Source organism: Aythya ferina (assembly GCF_964211825.1).
Source record: "Aythya ferina genome assembly, chromosome: 25".
In the NCBI taxonomy this organism is placed as follows: Eukaryota; Metazoa; Chordata; class Aves; order Anseriformes; family Anatidae; genus Aythya; species Aythya ferina.
The window spans coordinates 1,610,903-1,636,094 of record NC_140323.1 but is presented as its reverse complement, the minus strand read 5'-3'; the positions used below and the strand labels follow the sequence as shown (position 1 = coordinate 1,636,094).

Here is a 25,192-nt window from a genome sequence, read left to right as displayed (position 1 = left end):
TTCTTCTATTTTCCACAGAGCAGCCTGCACTGAAAGCAGCAACCAAACGGAGTGAAAAAAAAATATTAAAGGAAGCGGGAAATCCAACAGACGCGGAGCGAGAAAGCAGCAGCAGATCCCGAATCCTATTAGGAACGTGCCACTCAGCACAACAGCAGCATGCCAATTAGCATTTTCTGGGGGAGAACACACGGGCAGGGCGCAGCGCAGCCACAGATGGGTGCCTGATGCTGAGCGGGGAGTTTGGGGTGGTGCAGGGCTGTGACAGGGGCTGTGGGCACGGGGCTGTGCCCAGAGGCTCCAGGAGGGCAGCGGAGGGGCCGGGAGGAGCCCCCAGGAGCTTTTTCCTGCTGCCCATGGGCAGCGGCTCCGCTGCCAGCTGCCCTGACTCATCCCTGCGTGCCTCAGGCGCTGCCTCGCGCTTATTCAATTATTGCTCCAGTCCTGGCCCCGCGCCGGGAAGCTAATCTCATGCCGAATGCTTCTCGGTCAAGCCCTAAATGCGATTGTTTCAGAGGGAGAGGACCAAAGCCGCCTGTGATCTGCTCACCAGACAATGGCAACGTGTTGGGCACAGAACAAAGGGCAGCGCCCTGTGCCCAGTCCCACAACAGCCAAAAGCTGCAGAGGGACAGTCCACGCCATGCTCTTTCTTTCCAGGGCTGCAAACTCATGGCTGGGAGCTGCCAGGCTCACTTGTCCTCGCAGTGCATCAGGGCCTTAATGGCTTTTTATGTCAGCCCCAAATCGATGCATTTAGAGCAGAAAACTTCACTCCGAGGCCAGTCAAACATGTATTATCGTTTGCTCAATTACAGCGTCTGATTCCCTGACAGGACAAATAAATATCTCCCCGTGTTAGAGTCCTGCAGAAGAGGGATGCTGGCTGTTGTTCCCATTGACATTCATGGACGTTTCTAATGGGACTTCAGAAAGCAAGAGGCTTCTGTTCGCCTTTTAATCTCTTTATTTCTGCAGATTTCTGGTTCTTTGGCACTAGACAATACCGAGAGTCAGCTGAGCAAGGTGCATGTTACTGGAGAGAAACCTGTGGGCATGCACGTGCTGCCTTTCCTGTGCTGAAGGAGGATGCTCCCGCTCCGTCTGTTTGCAGTGCACTCAGGGCTGACTGCATCTCAGATTTAGCTGTCGCTTTGTCAAAGCCCAGCCTTTGCCCTTTGCTCCACATATCCGTGATTATGCCGTGTCTTTTACCATTCCTGCAGATTAACTGTGACTGGTATGCGAGATGGCCAATATCGGGTCTCCCTCATTTCCAACATCATTTATCATAAAGGATTATCCCACAGGGGCTCCTGTGCAGTCATATTTAATAATATACAGTGCTTCCAACCAAATGACTTCTGCTGTGAATTTAAGCCACACTGACACGGCAGCTTGACACTGCTTATTTCCAAAGCTAAATGAAAACCTGTAGTAGGGTACTGGTTATCTACGGCCCCGAAAGTGTTACATCCACACACTGGCCGTGGGGAAGGTGGAGTGAAGGCATAGCCCAGCTGAAGTTAATTTGTCTGATGATTTGTAACAACCCAGGTAGCAAAGGGCAGCAGAGCCACAGCGCTGCTTGCTTCCACTCAGCTCCACCACCGTTCACTCCAAATGGGATACAAGAAGCCTGATTTATATGTAAAACACTTGGGGAGAGAAGTAAAATTATTGTCAGCTTTGCTCGGCTGAGAGGAGCTCGGATCGAGGCACCTATTGCTCTCTGTGTGGCCATCCTGAGTGACACCCAGGGCTTTTCAGGTTCCTGGGCTGCAAAGCAGGGAGGGCACCACGGAAATGAATCCAGGAGGCTCCGTTGGCACCCTGCGAGCAGTGCTGGGCCCTGGCAGCACCGGGTGCCCGTCCCCTGCTGCGCTGCTCCCCTAGCCTGCTCCTTGGCAGAGAAACTTTGGAAACACTTCCCAGTGCCTCCTCCTCCTCCCTTTCTGAGCCAGGGCTCGGCTCAAAGCAGTACTTTGATGGGGAGCGGGTGGGAGGCTGCCCACCCGGCCCCATAATGCTCGCAGTGTGCTGGGCCGCAGAGCCACGCTCGGCCCCGTGAATTTGTCCTTTGTGGCTCAGCCTCCAGCCGCAGCCCCGTGAGCAGCTGCCGGCTGCAGCCCTGCTGCCGCCCTGCTCTCCCCGCAGCACAACGGGTTCCTTATTCCCTTCCTCCCCCCCCCGCCATCGGGGCTTTTGGCCTTACACATCCCTAGCACACAAAGAAAATGCCGCCAGTGTGCGAATTCAGCATTGAGCCAGGGGCTGGCAGGGCCAAGGCAGCAGGATGGACACCTCGGGCTCACGCACCTTTGACAAATCATTTACTCTTCCTCTACTCTTTCTGAAGCATGGCTAATTAGCCCTGGCATGGCCTCTAATTAAGGCAGCTTCTGATGCTGCCTCCAGGCGCTACCCCAGGCAGCTCCTGGTCCCGCTCAGCACCACGGGCTCTGGAAAGGGAGCTGGTTTTGCAGATGATCCTGGTGTGAAACCATCACAAACCGCTGCCTGCTGAATGCCTCCACCGCTAGCTAACACAAATGCAAAGTCTGGGAATCCCCAAAGGTACCAAACTCAGCTGAGCGCTGCTTTTACTGCTGGGCCATCTTCTCTCCTCAGGTCTCAGTGAATGTCCCAGTAACAGGCCTCAGGACCAGTTTGTTTCAGCTTCTCCCAGGTCCGTTGGTCTCTGCAAGTGGTCCCGGGCTCTTCTGGACAATGTGACACAGGCGGTGGTGGAAGGGCTGCCACACACATCCCTCAGATTGCCAGCTGCAACACGGGTGCAGGCCCAGACCCCAGTTCCTCCTGAAGCAGCTGTGACAGCCCAACGCGAGCAGCATGGGAAAACACTGAGAACAGGCAGCGTGTGCCCCAGGAGACCCCGGAGAAGCCCACGTGGGTGTGCGAGACCATCCCAGAGCACGTTTTCCCACGACTTTCCCCTGAGCGTGCACAGATCCCCGTGAGATCGCCCAGCTGCTTCCCCAGCTGTTTGAGGATGCTGACCTGAGCACCAAGGCCACGTGAGGTGGAGGAAGCCGCCGGCTGCAGCGCCCCGTGAAGCCTCACAGGGACGTCACCGGGATGAGAAGGACCAAACTTCCTTTAGCATCCCCTGAGAAATGTGGCTGTGAAGAGGCGCAGCAGCCCAGGGCTCCTGGCAGTTTTGTGCTGCAGCTTCGTGATGTTGCCTGAGGGCCTCCAAGGCAGCTCCTCTCCCTCATCCTGCACAGGGGCTGCGGAGAGCTCTCTTGGTAATTTGGGGATCTCTCCATGGCATGGGATGGGTGGCTGCATGGCAGCTGAAAGCCTTCGCCCTGCTCCGGGTCCCAGGACAGATAAAACAAACGCCTGGCTCTTCGCTGAATGGCAACCGGCCCATAGCAGAAATGAATTTTGCTTCTTCGGTGTCCAGCCCTGGCAAAACAGATAAAACAGTCGTTAGTTTGGGTGACTTTTGCAAAGGCCAGCTCTGAAGCTCATATTATGTTGATGAGGTGTCTCACACCGCTGCTGGGTGTGCTCCCCAGCAGCAGGCACGTCCGTGCAGCTCAGGGGCTGGGAGCAGAGCACGGCAGCAGCACAGATCCCTGCAGGCTCCACGACCCAGCATCGCCTGCCCAGCTCCTTCCTCAGCCCTGCCTTCGGATCCAGCTCAAACCCGGCCATTTCAGCTCCCCAGCACATGGGGCTCACGGCACCGGGGAGCTGCCCTCCGGTCCTACCGCCTTGAGGTGGGAAACGAGTTTCAGAGCAACCTTTGGAAACACAGAAATGAGGAAGACAAACACAGACCAGAGGGATGAAAGCACGGCCTTTTGGACAGCAGGCAGCAGTGAACGGCTCTGGGGGAGTTTGTGTGAGGCTCAGCTTGAAGCAAGGGCGCTGGATGAGGCCAGGGCTCGGGGCCTGTCAACGCGCTGCCTCCCTCGGTTGGTGCCAAAACCAGAGAGGCTCAAGGCCCCTTGCAGATTTTAATTTTTCACTTTCTTCAGGGTTCTCCTGGCCAAGGCCCCGGAGCCCCCCCCCGAGCCCCGGCGGCTGCAGCCGGGCACGGGCCGAGGCCGCCCCCTGGTGGGCACCGAGAGGAGCCGAGACCCCGGGACCGAGAAAAGGGGCAAAAAGGAGCAAAAAGGAGCAAAAAGGGCGAGGGGAACAGCCCGAGAGGGAGGCACAGCCCCCAGGGGAACACAGCCCTGCCCTTGCAGCCTGCGCTGCTCCGGGTTTTATAACCAAAGCACCTGGCATTTACAGAAGGTGAACCAATTTCTCGCGCTGTCTCTAGAACATGAAGGTTTCCATTTTTCATAGAAGAGACATCTAGCAATCAAGAAGTACATTAAAATTACTTTATTACTAAAATATTTTTACATTTAGTAAAGATAACCAACCTGCAAATACCATGCTTCTGCTCCTCCTGAAAAAGGAAGCGCAGCGGTAGGTTGAAGACAATCAGCTACGTAACTAAGTTTGTCCTAGCAACTTGTAAGGAGGCAGATGTTTTCACATTATTGTCATCCAAATATTCTCATCCAGTCTTGTTTGGGCTGCATTTAGAAACTGGGATCTCTGTATAATTCAACAGCTGCATCAGTAACAGTTTTAGAAAAAACACATTTATAGAAATTTGTCACCCCGGGTTTCCAATAAAACTATACAACTCCAGGAACAAATGTTCACCAGCTATTACATCTTGATTTCCCATTTAAACAATCAGGACAGAGTCCGTCCCGAGTTTTCTCCACTGTGAAGATACATTTCTCTTCTCACTTACTCAGAAGTGAAGCGGGAGCAAATCCTCCAACACTGAGGGAATTTCAGCAGCATCAAACTGAAGATGTGATTTGGGTCCAACGGGCCCCAAAGGCAGTTCTTTTACTTGCATATGCACAGGAGGATCGAGGCTGAGCACCCAGCGGTCTCTTCATACCCTGCTCTTTTAAACTTGATGAAACCAACAGGTATTTAAAAACAAACTGAACAAGTCAAAATGGAAAAAAGAAAAACAAACAACCCTTCATCTGACTGCAGATCAGGTAACGTTAGCCAGATTTTACCTAAAAACGCAAAGCAGCTGTTTGCTTTGTTGAAATCGTGTTTAGTCAGAACCAACACACAACTCCCCAGTTTCGTCTCGAGATGCTGACCGTATGTAACATCCCCGTGGGCTCCTGCCCGGCAGGACGACGCTGCTAAAGGAAGGATTCTACTGGTGAAGTACACAGCTGGGTGAAACTGAAGACGACTGTGAAGTCAGACCTTGATACAGTATTAAACCAAATTTGTACATATAAAAATAATTGTACAGAGGAAATATTTTCAGCAGAATACAATCTTTAAATATTCAAAAGAACATACAAAGCTAATTAAAAGTAGCCTTTTGTACTTTAGTGTGTAATATGATTAAGTACATCCAACAAGGAGGGTGCGTGAAGACATCGCATTGGCGTAATGACAAACTGTTGGGATCTGTTGCAACAATGATCTACCAGAATGGAAAAAGAGTTCACAAAACGTTGATAAAAACCAAAGTCTGGAAACCATAACAAAAACACAGAAACAAAATGAAAATGTACTAAAATTTAATCATTCATAAAAGCTGTAATTTAATCTGTGACAGTAAAACACAAGAAGCAATATTAGAGTTGGTTTAGTATATTATATATTTTTGCTTTTAAAGCCATAGAAATCAGTTATCCCAGTTTTTTCCTATAAAAGACCCATTTTTCCAAAGCATTATGCACAAACATTTTTAATTAGAATATAATGGCAGAATGAAAATAATGATATTCTGTAACCTTTAAATATAAAATGAAGTCGACGACTCAAAAAGTTATTTGCTGCTGTGAGTTCAAAGGGAAATTTTAGGTAATATATATCTATAGTTATAGATATAATATATAATGGTGGAACATTTTTAGTGCTTGATGGGGAGAAATTATGGTAAAAGGGTCAATATGAAATTTTAATTATAGTAGCAATATCTAACATTTGAAATGCATCCATGCTCCTTTGTATAATCATACACTAGAGTCAATTATATTTATTTTCACATCTGTTAACTGCTATTGCAAAGGAGAAATACTATTGTCTTAAATTTCCAAGAGATATACACAGAGCAATTTGTTTTTCCAGGGACTGTGTGCAAACCATTTTAAGATCTAAATTCTTCTCATGGTATATAAAAACAGGAGAAGCTTCTTCAGATATGTTGCTAATTTCCATAAGGTTTTGACGTCGGGAATGCTGGCACTTTCCATTTAGGCAACAGTTCTTCATTCCTGCAATCTAGAAAAAGCGAAAAACAAGGTGATGGTGGGAACGTTTCTCATCCTACTGAACAGCAACCTCAGACGAAGGCCTGAGCGTTTCCCCACACAACTGCCCGTACACGTCTGTAAAAACACACAGATTTCAGCAGGAAGAGGTTATCTTCCCTCGCTGTTGTGGTTTGCTCTTACTGTCCTTTGAACTCTCAGCTACAGAGAGCGAAAAGCCTTCGGAAAGCAGAACCGTTTCAGAAACACGTATTTGTTTTGTCACCAACACGGCAGCAGCAACGGAGAGCTGCCTTCCCATCCCGCTGTCCTAACAACAGTGCCTTATGAGGCAGGGAGCCTCTGCTCCAGGCTGCATCTGGCTCACGTGTATCGAATTCAGCAACAGCAGAACAATTTAAGGGGGGGCAATTTCACCTTTTATTTCTCTGAGACGCTGCCCAAGTATAACAAGTTGGAGACCACCCTGAGCCCTGTTCCAGCCGTAACAAGGAGGCAACTGGTTAGGAAGAGATTTACAAACACCAGGGGAGATGTTGAGCCGTATTTCAATCATCTGGAGCAGCTCTGGGGGCACAGGCAGAAGCAGCCAGTGCTACAGGAGCCCCGTCAGCAACTGACTGAACACAAGGGCTCCAGGTGAGCTGCTGGCAGCTGCAGAGCCCTTCAGCACCGCGCCGAGGCCAAGCAGGCGCCGCAGCACAGCTCAGCTCAGCTCAACACAGCCCAGCACAACCCAGCTCAGCTCAGCCAGCCTGGCAGACAGCACGTCCCCAGGGCTGGGGGTGCCTGGCTCCAAGAAGCCATCCTGGCTGACGCCGCGCTAGCTAAATCCAGATATATCGCCCGAGGAACAGGAAAAGCCACTTGAGATACACTCTTCAATTTCTTTTCCTTAAACCATTGTTTCCCCACAGGACTGAGCTATTATTTTATGACATTCAGAGCTCAGGATAAGAGACTCGATCAATAAATAAAGCACAAATCATCAGCAGCCAGGTTAACTGCATAGCTGCACTTGTCCTGCTCAATCACAGCCAGGCTAAAGAAACGTCCGCCCACAGCGTGCCCTTCAGGTCTGGCAGAAAGGCAGTTAACCACCGATTCCAGGAATTCATCCTTGAAATTCTTCCTACCTAACCAGAAGTTTGTTTTAAATGCTGCAGGATAAGGGCACTTGTGCTGCTTTGCCAGCTGCCGTACCTAAGAGAACAGCTTCTGGTGGGTCACAGCAATGACCGGAGGCTGGCAGCATGGGCACGTACGGAACATCGACAGCCAACACAGCGAATTAACCCGTCTCAACCCAGCCTGCAGGGCTTGCTTGGGCTGCAAATCTGCCCTCTGCATTTCCAGCCAATGCTCTTTGCACAGCCGACACCAGCTGAGGTGATTTGTCTGCTCTCTGATCATTTCCTGCTTCCCAGTGCTGAGCAGGGCCACTTCCCCTGCACACCTCTGTGTCGGCACCGCCACGCAGCACACGTGTGTGCTAAGATGCTGGTATTTCTGTCCAAAACTTGAAGCTACAGAAACGCTGCTTGCTTCCAGGAGTGTGACAGAACAGCTGTAAGCACACAGAGTGCCCTGCCAAGATACACAGGAAGGTTATTTATAGCGTATGTCCAACCTTGTTTTTTGTTGTTTTTTTCCCCCCTGGTGGTCAGCTTTTCATTTTTCTGCCGTTGAAATCCATGTCCCACCCAAACCAACTTGCAATTGTCCTTTTATCAGCTAGGGCTGGACAGCAGCTGCGACTACACTGCAAGTCACCTGAACGCCACTGAACTTCAGTAGAGAATAAAAAGGAAGCAAAACTGACCCAGGATGGCTCCAGCCATGGTGTCACAAGACAGAGGTAGAACTTGTAAGAGCAAGAAGGCAACACCTCACCCATCTCCATCAGTTCCTGCTCTACGTGGTGCATTCATCAACGCAAGTAAAAGGAGAAAGGGAGCACGGCAGGTATTTCTCTGCTAAGTCAGTCAGTGAAACTGGTTTTCAAAGTCCCACAAATGCAGCAGACAGGGAAGGAATTACATATTTTGGAGCAGCCCAGGGTCAGATTACCTGGGCTGCAGGTGCAGACACCTCTTACCTGGCTCAGAGCTGCTGCACGATGGGAGCCTAAAGCAGCAGACATGATTTCTTTTTAGGCTTCTTCTTTTCCACTGGTGTTTTCCTATTTATCTGTCTGACCAGGTCATAAAAGATCTGAAAATGAAGAACACAAACTGAGTATCAAAACAATAAAATGTTGTACGTGTCAATAATTAGGCACATTGGTAAAATGACAGATGCTCTTTTCTGGTGGCTGCAGTCTTACAAATTCCATCAATCTGCTTGTGTTTACCTGAATGTGTTTCTCGAGCAGCTGCTTAAGAAACAAGAGAGCAGAGCTCACATCAGCATGCGGAATATAGGGGAGCTGTAAGCTCCTGCCCTGCCACATACAGGCTTCCCCCTTCAGGTTACGCATGACCAAAGGCTTCAGAAGGGTAAGGCAATGGAACGGCAAAGAATCCCTTGCTTTGGGCACCCAGAAGAAAACTGGGAAAGGACAACAGCTTTTGGGTTTTGTTTGCAAAAGGACAGGCATAATACCCTAAAGGACCACTTTCTCCCTAGTGCTCCCTGGTGTCTCTGCAGAGCACCGTGTCCTTCCAGGCAGCCCTTCTCCCTGGCTTTCACTTTCACAAGTGGTCTTTGCTCACCTGCTGCGTTCATACCCTCCTAGTTCTCCTCTTTGCCATACAGGTCAGAGCTGCTGTTCACTCACTTCTGATCTAATTTGCCTTTGTCCTTGATCTGATCTTTTGAATTTATTAATACAATCAGTGAGGAAAAACAAATTGTCTGCCCTGAACTCAGACTTTTCCAGAAGAGGATGACTACAGGGGCCTCTTTCAGCTTCAGAAATTTCTTGTGAGCGCTTTTGCTGTGAGTTGTTTTCCCAGTAATAACCCATTTATAGCAAAATGAGCTTTGCAAAAATGCTTGGAGCTGGGTCATGGTACTGAGCAGAAATATTTAGAGCTCCAGAAAGCTCCACCCTTCTCCTTGTTTACTTTTTTCCTTCCCAGAGTGGCTGATTGCTCACAAACTCTTGTTGATTCAAAGGAAATTCATCAGACAAAGAAATAGGTTATAACAAATTTCAGCTACTGGAAATCTAAGATTTTCTGGCTATTACATACGTGACAGCACTCATGCCCAGTTAAATAGCTCCAAACAAAATGAACATACAGTGCCTTTTATCAAGCTCTGATGTAAAATATTTTAACAGCATCTGATAGTTGCTCACACATCTCCTTCCCTAAGTTTATTGCTGCAGCTTTCTGTCAGCCCCAGGCAAAAGCAGCAGTTTGGACTCTTCAACAGACACAACCAAGATCTTAAAAAGTGTGCAGATGACATACAAAGAAAAGGTTTCTGCAGGAGAAACCAATTCTCCTTCTTCTCTGCTGATGCAAACCACCTTTCAATATTTAAGCCTTTATAAACAAGAGCCAAGGTAATTCCAAAGTGATTATGATGTGCTGAGGGAGCCTGAATCTGTGAAGGCCCCAACCACCTCTCTCTGGCAGATGAGGTTCTTGACTGCTTTGGGTAGACCCCTCATTCCTCCCTACTTCCCAGGGCTAGAGTAGGGGAAAAAATATTGAAAAATCTGAAGTTCTGTCATTTAAGTGTTCGTATTGACAGTGACTATGGAAGTGAAGTTTGCAGCAAGGTTTCAGGAACGCCACCATCCCTAGATGTCAGTGCACTGCAAGACCACCACACAGGTCACCAGGAAGAAACCTGAAGCACTCCTACTGAGGTCGACTCATACCTGTATTAAAAACATCCTATCTGTAGGAAAGGTTTAACTTCCAGCAAATGCAAGCAGAAATTTGCCAGCCTTTAGCCTAGACTTTAACAAAGTTAGGAACTGCAAATGTAGCTTTACAAAAACAAAACCAAAGAGTAATGTAAACTCTTCCCCCCTCCATGAGCCAGCAGAACAAATAACCAAGCACAGTGAGTGGCTTGATTCATCGTGTTCCTTCTTGATTTCCTTAGTTTTTATGCTTTTTATAACAGGACAATGTGAACTAGCAGAAACACACAAAAGTAAGACCACAATAAAAACAGAAACTAATCTTCCAGATACTCATTTTCCTGGGTATGATCAAGCCTGACTGCAGGTGTGTATTTGTCCCAGCCCAGTTCTTTGGAGAACTTTAAATCACCTCTGGCTACTGAGAGGTCAGTCTCAGTGGAAATACAAATAAAGCAGGACTTGGTAAACTCCACGGTACCTGTTTGATGACTGAGCCACTCATTTCTTTGTTAGCTGTCCCAGCTTTACTACAGCTCAGAGACACACACAAAGCCCTGTCTGGCAGGAGCCTGGCTCAGTGAGCTATATTTACCAGGCTGGATTAGCGAGCACCGCAGCCAGGCTAATCCCAAGCACAGCAGCCTGGAGATCCCATCCCTCTCCACCCGACGGATGCGGTGCTGGGCATGTCACGCTGGCTGCCAAGAGCGCTCTGGGTCTAGTCCAAAATCCTCCTGCTTCTCCTTATCACTGTCTCCTAAACGGTCCCAGTTATCTCCTGGCACCAAACCAGCTCTGCTCAATGGGGTCACCTTAGTGTTTGTGACTGGAAAACCGGCCCCTGCCACTGTCAGATAACTCCCAGCACAGAACAAAACCTTGCTGCCGGATGGCAAGCAGTGCCACACGGCCTCAGGTAGCAGCGACATGCACACCGACTTCCGAAGGTGTTTCTTGTTTAAACACGGGAATGGGGCACACAGAGAGATGTTTGGACGTGGTCTCAGTAAATTAGCGGCTTACCAGAGGAGGACTGTGATGGGGTGTCTGCTTGAGCAGCCAGATGTAGCAGGAATGTGAAAAGCAAATACTTTCAAAACCAACAACCAACACTAAGCAACACAACAACTAATACAATGGGGCGTAACTCACGTCCCGAATAGCAGCAGTTCCTATCTTAATAAAGTCTGTTTTCCAGGTAAAGTTTTACCTAAGGTAAGAGTCATCCAGTTAACTGGGCTTACTGATGACCCTCTGCCATCTATGCCCTCTAACACAGACCACAGAAAGCATTTGCCTGGGGATGTCACCCACCCCTTAATTAAAAAACAAGCAGATTTCTTTAAAACAAACGAAAACCAGTAACTAAATAGATTAGTCTAAGCCATTCTTAGACTGAGACTTCAGAACCATCCTAAATCTAACTGAAGGAGTGTAAGAAGGACTGCAAGCTGGTCTACTGCGGTATTGATGTTAATGTAACACAGGCAAGGAACAGCTGATACTTACCTCATTAACATTGATTTTAGACTTTGCAGACGATTCTAGAAAGGCACAGTTACACCACTGTCTCGCTAAGTTTTGACCCTGTTCTTTGCCGACTACGCGTTCTTCCTCCAGGTCACATTTATTGCCAACCAGAATCATTGGAACCTGGAGAGAGAGGGAGCAAAACCAAGAGATGTCACCAAATTAACATACAACACGCACTGCCCAAGTGATGCAATAGCTCGCAAAGGCACACGAGGGGGAGGAAACAAAAACAAAATAACACAGCCATGTATAGAAAAAAAACAAACAGAAAAAACAGAAACTTAGCCAAGCTCACCAGCTAAACTGGATTTTAGTAAGTTTTCCAGTATTTACATCCAACACCATTCTATAGTCAAAAGCACAGCTTACTAAAATGCATTTCAGGACGTTTATGTGACATGAGGCTGAACTGCCCATCAGCTTAACCCCTTTTAGACAATGGCACATACAGCACGTGTTTTAAGAAATACATTATATGTTTCTGACCTTTTTACCTCTCTTGTCAATCTGCTGTCAAGCCAACAAGTGGAAGCACCTTAGAAGAGAGCTGCCCTGATCACGGAGGAAGGAGGAGCGGTTCTGTGCGGCTGAGCATTCCCCCAGCCCCGTGCACATCACCATCTGCCTTTCTCATCACAACACAACATCGTACTACTGACAAGCTTTACGTACAGAGACGAGGATGTTCATTACAAAGGCGCAAACGCTGAGATTGATATTAACTAGTTCAGAGTAATTGAAGTTTCCAACGAACGGCCACTCATCGGCTCAGCTCCTGAAAGGATGTCGCTTCCAATAAATAACCTCATGCCGTATCAGAATAAACATTTGGTACATGTTCAAAATATTCCTCCTACGCCCACGACGCAAATACGAGCACATCAGCTGCTCGAGATGAATGAAATGAATGATGAAAGGGGATCGACCCTTCTCCTGCAGCTGCTGGCTTTCTGAAGCGGCTGGGTGAGTCAGCGTCCCACTCCTTCAGAAGGACGGTGCCTTGGGGAAGCCGCATTCCTTGTGGCATTCCCTACAGAAAACACTACTAAGGCACCTTGGAAGTAATGCCCTGAGATACACACTTTCAGAAGGCTTTCCCTGTTTCTCAGTCACAGCCTCTACTGTGGCTGCAGCCCACCGAAAGATGTTACAAATGGCAAGCTGAAACAACCTTCAACAAGCAAACATCAAAACCATCCCAAACACCAAAAACCTGCATCTCACGTGGGCCTTGGGGGACAATACAGCCAGAGCTCAGGTGCCAGGCGCTTTGAGGACTCTGAAAGCTGAGATGGCAGCGAGATCTGCAGTCCCTCCTGCGGTGCTTCACAAGCACCCTGCAGCCACAGCATCCTGTTTCCCTCACGCTATGTAAAAGTAGAAAAAAAAGAACCAACAACCAAAAGAACTGCTGATAATGGGTGTGTACCCTGTTCTATTTCCTGAAGCATTTAATTCTTTGAGCAGAAAATGAGTACTTTCCAGCTGGAAAATAAATCACGATCCACTTCCTTTGATGATTTACAATGCACTGCACATTTTCTAATCTACTCCAACGTTAATATTTGTAGTCTCTTCCAGATTCACCTAGACAAAATTAATTTTTGTATTTAAAACTCACAGGCATACTGATTAAAAAAAATGACTTTTATTTTTGAGAAGCAAGTTTTACTTGTTACATCACAAAGCTGAAGTCGCAGAACAGATGAGGCAACCCCCAAACAAGTTTATTTCCCAGAGAGTAACAGGATATTTACAACTACATTAGTCTAGTCCATGCTTTGCAGTTTTCTAGATATTTAAAAGAACTCCGAAACATTAAAATGTGTTGTGAACACGATGAAACATGGTGAACACGAGGGGAAAAATGGGAAAATTAGGATGTAACATAGTAGGAAAAAAGCGATACTCAGTTGAACAGCGTAGATTTGAAAGACGTGTAACTCTGCTTGGTTATTTCAAAAGGCTGCGATTTCTTAACCCAGAGCAGAAAATGGAGTTGGAAGAAGAACTTGCTTGACCATTTCCTATGTCATGTAGGAGGCTGGAATTTAAACTTTGCTGGAGATAGCTTCATGGCTTAACTACTGGGATTTTAAAAGACATTCTGAAACTAAATACAGGAAGGAGCGCCTTTTTTTTAAACAAAAACAAAAACAAAAACAAAAAACTTAGCTTAACAGTTCAAAAGGTTCTCAGCCTTGGATTCAAGGAGTAACATCCCCCAGCACAAAATTCAAAAATGCTCTTGCAGTTAAGCCACGGAGGGCTCCGAAGCCATTCCGAGGTGGTCAGGATAAGGATCAGGGAGGAGGTGGTAGGAAGAAGAAACGCGAGGGGACTGCCTGCTCCCTCCGAGCACAGGAGCGGGACGCCTTGTTCGAACCTCACTGCCCTGCAGGGCGACGTAAACCCAACGCAGGTGGATAAATGTGTCCTGGCTCTGCGTGTGACCACTGCACACGAGTTGCACGCAAAGGATGGTGGACACAAGGCTGCTCTTGGATTTAGCCCCCATTGCAAGAGCCACGCAAGTGATCTGTGCCCACCGAGAGCCATCACATCAGCATTCAAACCCTGAATGCACCGCTGGTCCTCACGGAGCATGGGTTTGAATGAAACAGAGATGACCAAGAGACCGGGCAAACCAAATGGGCACAGATACAGCAAGGCAATCTGCTCTGTGCCCCTCGACCAAGGACGGAGCCCTGCAGGGGCACTGCCCTGCTCGCTGGGGCAGCCCCAGCTCCTGCTGCCCTGTCCCACACTGCCTGCTCACACCATGACACGAGAGCAAAGTCAAAGGAACATTGAAAAATAAAAATAAAAAAGGCTATTAATACTAGTGACCCTTAAATTACAGAGCAGGAGTCCGGTCAGTGAGCTGAACACGTCCTTTCTATTTACAGTTCAACATCATCAACTCGGACTGCTCTGGTAGGCACGGGGGACACGGGGGGCACAGCTCAGCCCCGCTGCGGGCTGGGACTTGAGGCTTGGCAGCTGACCCTCAGGACTCGCCACGTCTCTCCGTACTTCAATTTCCGCCTCTCAAATTTGGGAAAAACAACATCAGTCTCCATGGCAAGACAGCTGGAGATCTATTAAGAATATCATTACTGGCTCGTTCAGATATAATTTTTCCATAATTTTGAGGAAAATAAAGTACTGCTGAAGCACAGTATGAGGAAAACGCAAATACTGGAAAATAAATAAAATGAAAGGGAAAAAAAAAAGGTTTTCTTCAATAAACTCCCACCGTTTTTCTATCACTTCCCATCAAGACTGTCAGCTTTCCAGCAAATTTGAAATGTAACACTGAAAATAACAAATAATGCTAAGGAAATTCATTTCAACACAAAACTTTGCTATACAACAAAGAATATTCCTAGACAGAAATTATAAATTCCTGTATGCTTAGTTCCAAAAATCATTTTAATCATTTTCAAAATTAAAAAAAAAAAAAAATTTGACTTACATCTTCAGTGTCCTTAACCCGTAAAATCTGTTCCCGCAGGTCCTGTAAGTCGTTAAACGTGGACTGTGCTGTTATTGAATATACTAGTGCAAACCCTTGACCATTCTTCATATAGAGATCCCTCATTGCTGTGAATTGCTCCTGTAATCAAATATTTCAAAAAGTAGTTAGGTAGTGAATGACACTAAAGAACATTTACAAAGGAATACTTCTATTGTAATGGAGACAAGAACGTAGTACAGCACGGGTCAGATTTACGTATTTATCCCTCACAGAGATCCACTGCAGCATGAAAATCTAATAAAAGCATTAACACATCTCTTTTCTTTTGCTTTTTCCCTTCCTCTATTAAGAAGAGCAAGGCTCCTTCCAAAACCAGGAAAAGGTGCAACAGAACCAATAAAAACACATCCACAGGTATACCGGGGTATGCCCCAAAGCGTAACACAAGCCATTAGCATTTGGTCGACATGTTCTTCACTCATCTTCCATTTATTTCCTGATAGAGCGTTGAGCAGGAGCCTGCTATCAGGCCAGTTCCTCAGATGACAGATCTGGGCTATCACTTCAAGTTCTCTAGCTGCAGACAGGCCCACGTCTCACGCACAGTGTGGCACTGTCACGAACACGGCCACGAGGGAGGGCAGTGCCCTTCAGAGCCTGCTGCTTAAGAACTTTTTGGGCTATGTTTTCTGGCCACTTGCAAAGTTAACATGCAAACCTACCCTGTATCAGAATGTTGATATGGCAATCTGCTTCTGGGTTATTAAACAGAACTGTTCTATTTTAATTGTTGTGCCTGATCTATTGCTTCTTCCTCGGGCAGGATTATTATATTAAGTTCTACGCTTATCATCTTGTTTTGTTCTTGATAAAGAAACTCTGTACGGATTAGGAAAAGAAATCATACTTACTGTCCCTGCTGTATCGAGGATTTCAAGCATACACTGTTGACAGTCTACTTCCACTTGCTGCATAAAAAAGGGAAGAGAGAAATACAGTTAAAACTAAAACCTCTGAAATTAAGGCGAGGGAAATCTCACCTTCATTTCTTTACTTCTGAAGCAAAGACCTCTGTAAGTGAGCCAGCCACCTGCACTTTCCCAGCACTAAGAGAGGCACTGCTATTAGAAGATTAATTACACCTTAAGCTGGCATTTGGGGCAGCTCACTAGTGATCCAGGACTCTTTTGATTATAAAGGCCTAAATAAGTTGAGATATTTACAATGAGCCTCTCAAGTCAGATAAAATCCATTCCTACAAATCAAAAGGACCTTGAACTTCAGTTGTTTTTTTTTTTTTTTGCTGTTGAGGAGGGAGTGAGGAAGAAAAGAAAAAGCACAATATTTAATAAACGTCACACTAAGGCTTAACAAGTCTTTTGGAAGCTAAGAACCGTCTCAGATCCACTAAGGGCAATTCCAGGAAAAATGAATAAATTTAACAGCAGAACTCGTAACAGAATTTACATTGAATTATCACAGGCACAAATGCTACAAGTTTTTGTTTTCTGTTTGGTGTCTTTAATTATGGCAACAATTATGCTAGTCTGCAAAACAATGGGTTACTTGACATCAATCCCCAGAAGAAAGCAGCTCTGTTGATAGAGCTGTGTAACACCAGAGTCAGGGATCCTGACAAGTATTTCTGCTCAGCAATTACAAGCCTGCATCCAAAACAGCTGTGAAGAATTTTTTATGCGCCTTCAAACCAAGCAGAACGTATTTAAACTAAATAGTAAAACCATCATTCCTAGGAGAAAGCAACAAAATGCAATTGCTGTGCTACAGTAACACAACCTACTGTGATAAATGGCGTGTGTAGATATATATAATCCATGCTAACTTTTTCAGATCGCATGTTAGCAACAAATATTGATATATTTATGCTCTGAAATAATAATCATTCATCAAATTACAGCAAAGAGATATGAGTAACAGACTTTGGTCCTTTAATACGTTGCCCAGGCACCAATCAACAGCACTGGCACCGGGATGAGCAGTATGCCAGGCTGCCAAGAGCCACAGCTCGTACCCCCATACAAGAGCTAAAAAGTCAGCGATGGTTTGGGAAAACACAGAGAGAGATCTCTGGTCAGGTGCTCTAACCTCTTACAAAGAAACAGTCCAAGAGCAGAAAGCTAAAGCCTCAACTGAAGTCATCAGAGCTTTAATTCTTCTATTAAATAGAAATAAGAACAGCCAAACATCTACATGAATGCACTTCCTAGACTGATGCTTTTTTATGCATCATTTCTTGCTATGCTTTTATGCATCCATAACATTCTCATAAAAAAAACCTTGCTCATTTTGATAAGCTTTCGTTGCATTATTAAAAACAAGCAAGCTCCGTGAGACTTGAAAAGAATAGAAGTGATGTTATTTTACCTTTCTGTATGAATCTTCTATTGTTGGGTCATATTTTTCAACAAAAATTCCCTGAACGAACTGTACAGTCTGGGGAGAGAGGGAAAAAAAAAGTGAAGTAACTGTGACAGTAACACTTAACCAAGAAACACTTTCTGAACAAGTAATAACAGAAAAAACACTCAACACTGCTGATAAACTTCAAGTGGGGAGAAGGGAAAAATACACACATTTTCAATTATTTAAAAAGAAATCTGCGTAGTTTCTGTTGTTTTATGAGCCACTACTCAAGCACATTTTAAAACTATGCGAGACAAACTGTTTGCTCATTTCTTCATAAAAGATGAAGGCATCTCAAAAATAAAGGCATTCTCTAAAATGCCTTTATTTTAGTGTCTGTGACTTCAGAAGAATAAAAAAAGCACCAAATATGGAAGATGTGAAATTTGATCAGAGGAACTGGCAATGTGTGTGCTGTGGAAAATGCAGATTTCAATTGTGTTAGAGTTACAGTGGAACTACTCTGGATTACACGCAGAGCACAGACATATTTCAGAGTAGCGAGCTGAATCTGGAGAGTCTCCAGATACTCAGTTTGTATTAAATCATTAAAGAAGGAGACATCATTCATTTCAAAGAGGAAATCTTTCTTCTCCTATATAATTATTCCAAGTGAATCTACTCTAAACATTTCCCATCAAGCTGTCATTTGGATGCGCCCCATCTCTGGACACTCAAGCTCCGTACGTGGCATACTTTGGCTCCTGCTGGTCTGTGGTTTCACTTGTCCTCTGGAAGACACAGTTTGCTTTTCCTTTTCGGTACCTTCTCTTCATAAATAGGAAGAACATTCTTCTCTTTGATGTCTCCTCTTATTGGCAACCCTGCATGTGTTCCCTGCATCTAAACAGTCGTCTGTCCTCCTCCGGCGCGGTGCTGGGAATCAGCAACTCCCAGGTGCAACCAGACAGATCTGTACCGGTACCAGTTTGGTAAATTGGAATAGTTTATCTTTGTAACACTAGCGATAGTGTTAGTTCTTTGCAATTTATTCCCGTGCAGTGACTGCTGCTCCGAGCACTCCCCAGCTCAGCGACCCGTGGCTGCAGAGCCCCAGGCTCTCCCCATCTCTGGCCGGGCGCAGCGCTGTGCTCTCGCCTTGGGTGCAGCACGGGTGGGTCCAGAGGTTTGGCTGATGTTGGTAAAGCCAAGTGCCAAGATCACAGCACTTAATTTTATCTCTTTAAATATCAACAAACACAGCAACCATCTTTTGCCAACAGAGCTTTCCACGAATCTCTAGTACAAATTCTGCCAAGTCGCTACCTGTTTCAAGAAGTTGTGTTTTGTTTGGACAAAAGGCTGAGATTTTTCTGCAACAGGGTTCACTTTTGCCACACAAGGACTTTCAAAGAGTGGCACATACCAGATGCATGCAGAAAGCCTCTCTATGTGCTGAAAACTGAGCATTTCTGAGCATTTCCTTATTACGCTCCTTCTTTTAACATAAATAAATAAATAAAATCTAGTACTACCTCACTCAAAAGCCATCCTATTTCACTAAATAATCCTGTATTAATAAGCCTGAACCATTATTAGGGGGTTTACAATGTTATACCAATAATGGCAACTAACAATTTCAGATTACAGACTGTATTGTAGGATGTTCAGCACAGTTACTAACCGAACAGAGTCCAAAGAAGACTGCTGTTTGCTAGGAGGTTAACATTTGGACACTGAAGCTGGTCAGAGCTGTACAGCTGCACCATGTGAACTTTTTTCCTGTTTGTGAAGCAGCCTCCAGCAAGAGAATGTGACAAACCACTCACGACATTTTGTCATTCTGCTAAAACTCAGTCTTATTTCATATCTACAAACGCAGTACTGCTCAGAAATAAAACTTAACCCACAGGAGTTAAAACAGGAGGATTCGTAGCGAAACAAGAGCATTTTGTAATCTGCACTCCCAGTGAAAACACTGGAAAGAAAACAAACACCGTGCTCTTTGTTGGGTACTTAGCTTACGCAGTTTGAAGAAAGAAATTTTAAAGTGACCTCTGTATTATTTTAAGTCCCACCCTGCCAATACCTGTCAGTAAGTTGGTCATCTGGTAAGATAAATATGATTCTCCCTCAGCTACTAATTACTGTGTCCTGCCATAACCATAATGGACCAACACTGCATATGAATTACCATGCGTGCTTACTTAGCACCTAGACCTTAACTTTAGTTTACCAGACTTTTCACAATCAACCCACCAGCAGTACATACATACAAAAGTTAGGGTCCTCAGCGATTTAACCCAATTTGTATCTGTACAGGTGGGAGTACACAAGCTCATCATATACAATAAAGGAAAATACAATCTCCAGAACTTTTTGAGAATAAATTTTGGAAAAAAAAAAATAGTAAGAATTTAGAAAAATTAAGTATTCACATTTCAACTTTTAAAAAGGCCAGTGATGAATGGGGATGCAGAACTTTACATCAGAAATGAGGAAATTCAAAGTACTTCACATGCTGAATAGTTTTTATGCACGGTGTATTGAGAAGCACCCAATTTTACCTAGCGCATCCTTCAATATTACATAATAAAGCCAAGATAGTCAAGGAGAATGCTCATGGAAAAAGCAATGCGGATCACTTAAGTTGCTGTGGAAGAACAGCGCATCAAAAATTTGTACTCCTACATCCTGTAAATATTAGGAAGGGATCCTGAAAGAATACCTCAAACGTGATATGTAATTGAACAATCTTTCCTCTCATTCAACTAGATTCTGCAGGTGATTTGACAAGACTATTAGCAGCCCCTACCAGCAGAATAAAAAACAGTGAAAGAAGTAACTATCTACGAAATGAACGGCTGGTCAGCTATCACCCTCTGTGGAAAGGAACATGGTGTGTTTCCTTGTCTTACATAACTTTACACTTGACCAGTTCTTTGCCTTTCTTGTTGGGGCGAGCTGCTTGACTGATTTGTGATAAATGGGTGACAGAAACCTCTCTTACAATGCTTTACTATCAACTCTGCTATGTAAACCTCTTACTAGAAACAACACAAGCACTTAAGGAGTGCAAAGTGTCATCAGTCTGCTTGTCCCTCTGCTTTGCCTGGAGGCAGCTTGCTATTCCGCCCTGGGGTTTCAGGCCAGACAGCTCCTTCAGGCTCTGTCCGTGATGGAAAACGAACCACCTTCCAGGTGTGTTCCTCACCTGCAGCCTTCGCCACCATGCAGGGCAAGTCTTGATTCATTCTTCTAGCCTAGGCTAGACTTGTCGTACTTGGGGACATTCAGTTATTGACAGTATTACACATCCGCAGAAAGCAAACACGAAATGCTAACTGTTCTAACAGGGATGAATCACCCGTTTCGTCTCCAAAAACTGACACAAACTCACAGATCCTTCAGCCGCCTAACAATGGCTACCTGGAAGTCACTGCCCATATTAAAAGGATTAATATGCCCGTAATTTAATAATGATAATTTAATAATGCCCATATTAGAAGTAATACAAACATCCCAGTTCGTTCAATGAGCAATGCCTGCAGTGAGACAGGCCAGCCTGGAAGCTCACGCAGTGGTTTCAGGACCACTTCCTCAGCGACTCACCAAGGCGGACTTCCCCACACCTCCTGAACCAAGGACCACTAGCTTGTACTCACGCATGGTGTGGTCTGTTCAGATACCGACGATCTAGAAGGCAGGAAAAAAAAAAAAAAAAAAAAAATGGTTACAAATGTACCTGTACACACACCTTCACGACACAGTCTTCTGAAAGTGGCCTTGTGCTCCTGTTCTCCAGATGCTGCTGTGAACAAAAATCTCTATAGGAACAGCTAAGACTGTTGTTTTCTGTGTGAATTGCTGACAGCTCCAGTTTATACCAAACAGAACAATGACCAAACTATAGATTCCCCCTCCAATATATTCAAATATTCAAATGTGCAAACTGCACGCAGCCCCATGCTTCTTCAGTGAACCAGCCAACGCAATGCTTCCTTTGACCTCGCCATAAAGCATTTTAATGATTTCAAACTTTGCCCTGGAACTCGCTGCCTCCCAGGTTTCGGGATGCCCAGACCCGGACCTGCCAACCTTCTGCTGTTTGGAAACGACGAGGATAAACACGATCACAAGCAGTGCCCGGGCACACAGCCCCCTCCCCGCCACACACCCCGCGAGTGCCACCTTGCCCCTGCATTCCCAACGTTTTACAGCATAAAGCCGCGAGTACGAGACAAGAAAATCAGGTTAGTAAGATGCAAGCAGGGAGGTTTATTTCTCCCGCAGCAGGGCAGGATTTAGGTCAGTATTTTCTCTCTGGAAAGGTCAGCCCGAGCTCGCGGCTGCCAAGGCAGAGCCTCGCTGCTCGCCCAGCAAGGCCTGTGCCTTTTTAAGGAAATCTTCCAGCTCCCCGAACGCGCTGCGCAGCACCACAAAACCTCTCATTCTCATCGCGATTCCCTGACAAATAAGGCAAGTGACAAAGCTGGCGATAAACATTTTACACTCTGTTTACATTACAGGCCAGGCTGGGCTGTCCCTATCAAGGGCGCTGAGGCAAACAATGACCTCAGCCGCGAACCATCCCCTGCTCCTTCCCGGCGAGATAGCGCTTTCTTCCCAAGTAAGGATTCAGAAACACGAACGCTATGAGGCTGGGGAAGTTTCATTTCTCACAGGCATTTCAAACTAACGTTGCACAGGATTTATGGGCTCGCTGGCTACATCTGAGGACTGGGTTAGAAATAAAGACGTGTTCCTCGTAGTTCCCTGCAGAGCTGCATCACCTTGCTGCTGTGAACAACCATCCGCGAAGAACGGGGATCGCATCTTTAGCCCTGCTGCTGCCTCTTTGCCACGGCAGACAGCTACCTGACAACCTGTGTCGTGGTTTATATAACCATTAAATTGGGACTTTTAGCTTTTTTTCCTGTCATTTGAACTCCCAAGGGCCACCTGCCACACGCTCCCCAGGCACAGCCCTGCACGCGGCCTGTCCCCAGCACCCTGCTTCCAACCCTCACCCCTCACCCACACTGCGTCCTGTGGTCTACATGGGACACACACGGGTTAAAAAATTAATAAATAAAGCCCACGTGCAGTCGCAGAGGAAGAGGCACCCAAACCCTGTGGCCAATTTAACGCAGCTTTAAGCTCACTTTTACATCCGAAGGACAGGAATCGGGGGCTCGCCTGCCTGTGCTGAGGCTCTCACATGGCCGAGCTGCTCTTCCCTCGCCCAGACATTAGAGGGAGAAGAAAGCAGAAGTCAGCAGCAGCAGCTTGTACTTTCAGGCACCTTGGGGCTGTTTTTCTTCAACCCTGGAGGCCGCTACGAGCTTTGGTTGCTTAACTTCATAGAAATTGTGAAACTAAGTTGAACCGAAAGGGATTTTCCAGAATGCTAAATTCAAATGTCTAAAAACAGAGCAAGCCATGTCTATGCACTGCAGTACACTGACAACGTTCTTGGTTAAGATACTGTCAGCTGCAAGTTCTTCTGCTTGAAAGTTTCCCTGAGAAGTAACATTCACTTCCTTTTTTTTCTAAGATCATGATTTTGGTTGGGAAAGAGAGGGGAATTCCAAATAGCAATGCTTTTTCCTTTGATAATCCTTAGAAATTAAAAGGGAATGACTTTTTTATAAAGTGTAAATGCAATCTATTGATCTAGTCTATCTGCATCTTCTATGGTTCCACAGTCTGCTCCACCCACGAAAGCCCCTGAAAGTAAATCAATCTAAGGGTTAAATTTAGCTGTGAACTCTTTCACTTCTTATTTATAGTAAAAATACTTGTGGGAAACTTTCAGCTGGGAGTAGCACAAGACTAACTTCTCATTTCTTCTCTGCAATATTTGCTGATTTTTTTTTTCAGGTGCAACAGGAAACCAAGATCCTGAAACGCATGAGCCTTATTACTGTAAACTCCACACGCCTTAATTATCTTGTAGCTCTTTCACAAGTATGTTAATGTTATCTGTTTATACAACATGAATGGAGTGCTCCAGAAATTACTATGCCGCATCCTAGCCAACTTTTCGTTTGGCAAACTGTTTATGCCCACCTAAATACAGCAAGACACAGTAGCATTCATTTCCACCCCGAGCTCTGTGCAGTAGAGGAGCATGCTGTGAAGCAACAGCAGCATTTCAAAATGGCATGAAATTACGGGTGTTTAGTGTTTCTTTTGATTCGAGAAAAGCCTATGATCACTAAGAAGTGTAAAAAAAAAAACCTTTTTGTTGTTTCACATGTTGCGAAACTGGTCTCATTAGCTCTGAAGGGCAAGGTGCAAAAAGAAAGCAAAAACTGTGTCATCTTGCTCGTGCTCCCCCTCCTCCCTCACACACAGCCACTGAGGTACAGCACGACAGGCGTGGGGCAAAGAACAAATTTCACGTTAAATGCCCTGGCACTGCTCTGAGCAGCAGGCTCGCTCCACCCTAAGTGTCAGACCAGGCTACCAAGCACCTGCACAGCCCCTTTAAAACACAGCAGTAATAAATCAGTAGGGTCCAGATTGCAGCTACAATAATGAACTAACTTTGCTTCCACACTGCAAAGCACCTGACATCTCACGATTAATCTCTTCCTTGTTTAACAGGAGCACCTCTTTGTGCTGTCACAAAGAGTGCCCAGGCTGCCAGCATCAGCCCCCTCCCAAAGGAAGGACGAACATCTCCAGCAGCTTGCCCAAAATACCTGGCCTGGGTAACCTTCACGTGGTGTCCATCACGAGAAGAACAAGCCATATTCACCTCTAAATGTCTACATATCCAAGAGAAAAACCTCTCTAGTGCCATTTATCTGCAGCTGCTCAGATGCTTTGGGCACTGATGAAGCAATCCCACTGCAAGAGAACTGTGTGGGAACATGGGCCAGGGGCAGTCTCGTTCACAATCCAAATGACAAATTAGCTGTTCCTCATACAAAAGCCTCACCAGCTCATCAAGAAGCCTGTAATTTCACAGAATGCTAGGGATTGGAAGGGACCTTGAAAAATAAAATTGGGTAGTTGGGTAAAGAAATGCAAGCAAAGAATAAACACAAGTGCAACTCTGGAAAAGGCTGGGTGCAAGAACCTTGCGCTAACCCGAAACGTGATGTGCACCTTGTGCGATGCAGATGCCTGAGTTCAATTTCACACACCCAAAGAAGGCAGCCTGCATTGCTGCTTGCTCCTTCCTTCTCTGAACACTGATAGGGCCACTGGTGTGAGGTAGATGCACCGCTCAGCGGGAGGAAGACAGTGGTAAAGGCACGTGGCTTGATGGTTTTGCATAACTTCATGAAACGTTGGGCATAACTGATGATACAAGCCCCAGTAAGACGATAACAAAAGACTTAAATGAACAACAACAAAAAAGAAATTAAAGTAGACACATTCTTGGCTCAGCCTTGGAAAGAAAACCTGTGAACTATTATTATATGTTTGTATTTTGTACAACAGCAAAATAACACCAGGAAAGACAGAGCACACTGCTTCAGAGTGGCGTTTTTCCACAACAAGAAACAAGGTTCAGACAGCTTTTAACTTAACCTCAAATGCTGCCTTATACATTTATCAATTCTCAAATGAGAACATTAAATACTCGTACCTTGGCATAAAAGATCTCTCATCAGTGTTAACAGCACTACTGAAGTTTTTTCCAGGCTCCCTGCAAGGGACTGAAAAAAAAAAAAAGAA

At 45.7% G+C, this 25,192-nt stretch overlaps 1 protein-coding gene across 6 annotated transcripts in view; it reads right to left on the bottom strand.

Moving 5' to 3' along the window:
* Positions 1-5,580: 5,580 nt before the first annotated feature.
* The window catches only part of RAP1A (RAP1A, member of RAS oncogene family), a 35,643-nt gene continuing 16,031 nt past the window's right edge, over positions 5,581-25,192 (bottom strand). For 5 of the 6 annotated variants that reach the window (XM_084497841.1, XM_084497844.1, XM_084497842.1 and 2 more), the window contains exons 2-9: positions 25,104-25,173; positions 21,110-21,193; positions 17,519-17,587; positions 16,045-16,101; positions 15,131-15,271; positions 11,629-11,772; positions 8,392-8,507; positions 5,581-6,303 (exon numbers count right to left, since the gene is read on the bottom strand). In XM_084497841.1, the coding sequence (XP_084353967.1) occupies positions 8,421-8,507; positions 11,629-11,772; positions 15,131-15,271; positions 16,045-16,101; positions 17,519-17,587; positions 21,110-21,166 (555 nt within the window). In that variant the 5' untranslated portion in view covers positions 21,167-21,193; positions 25,104-25,173 and the 3' untranslated portion in view covers positions 5,581-6,303; positions 8,392-8,420. The remainder of the gene's footprint in view (positions 6,304-8,391; positions 8,508-11,628; positions 11,773-15,130; positions 15,272-16,044; positions 16,102-17,518; positions 17,588-21,109; positions 21,194-25,103; positions 25,174-25,192) is intronic. The other variant, XM_084497846.1, reaches the window with a different exon arrangement.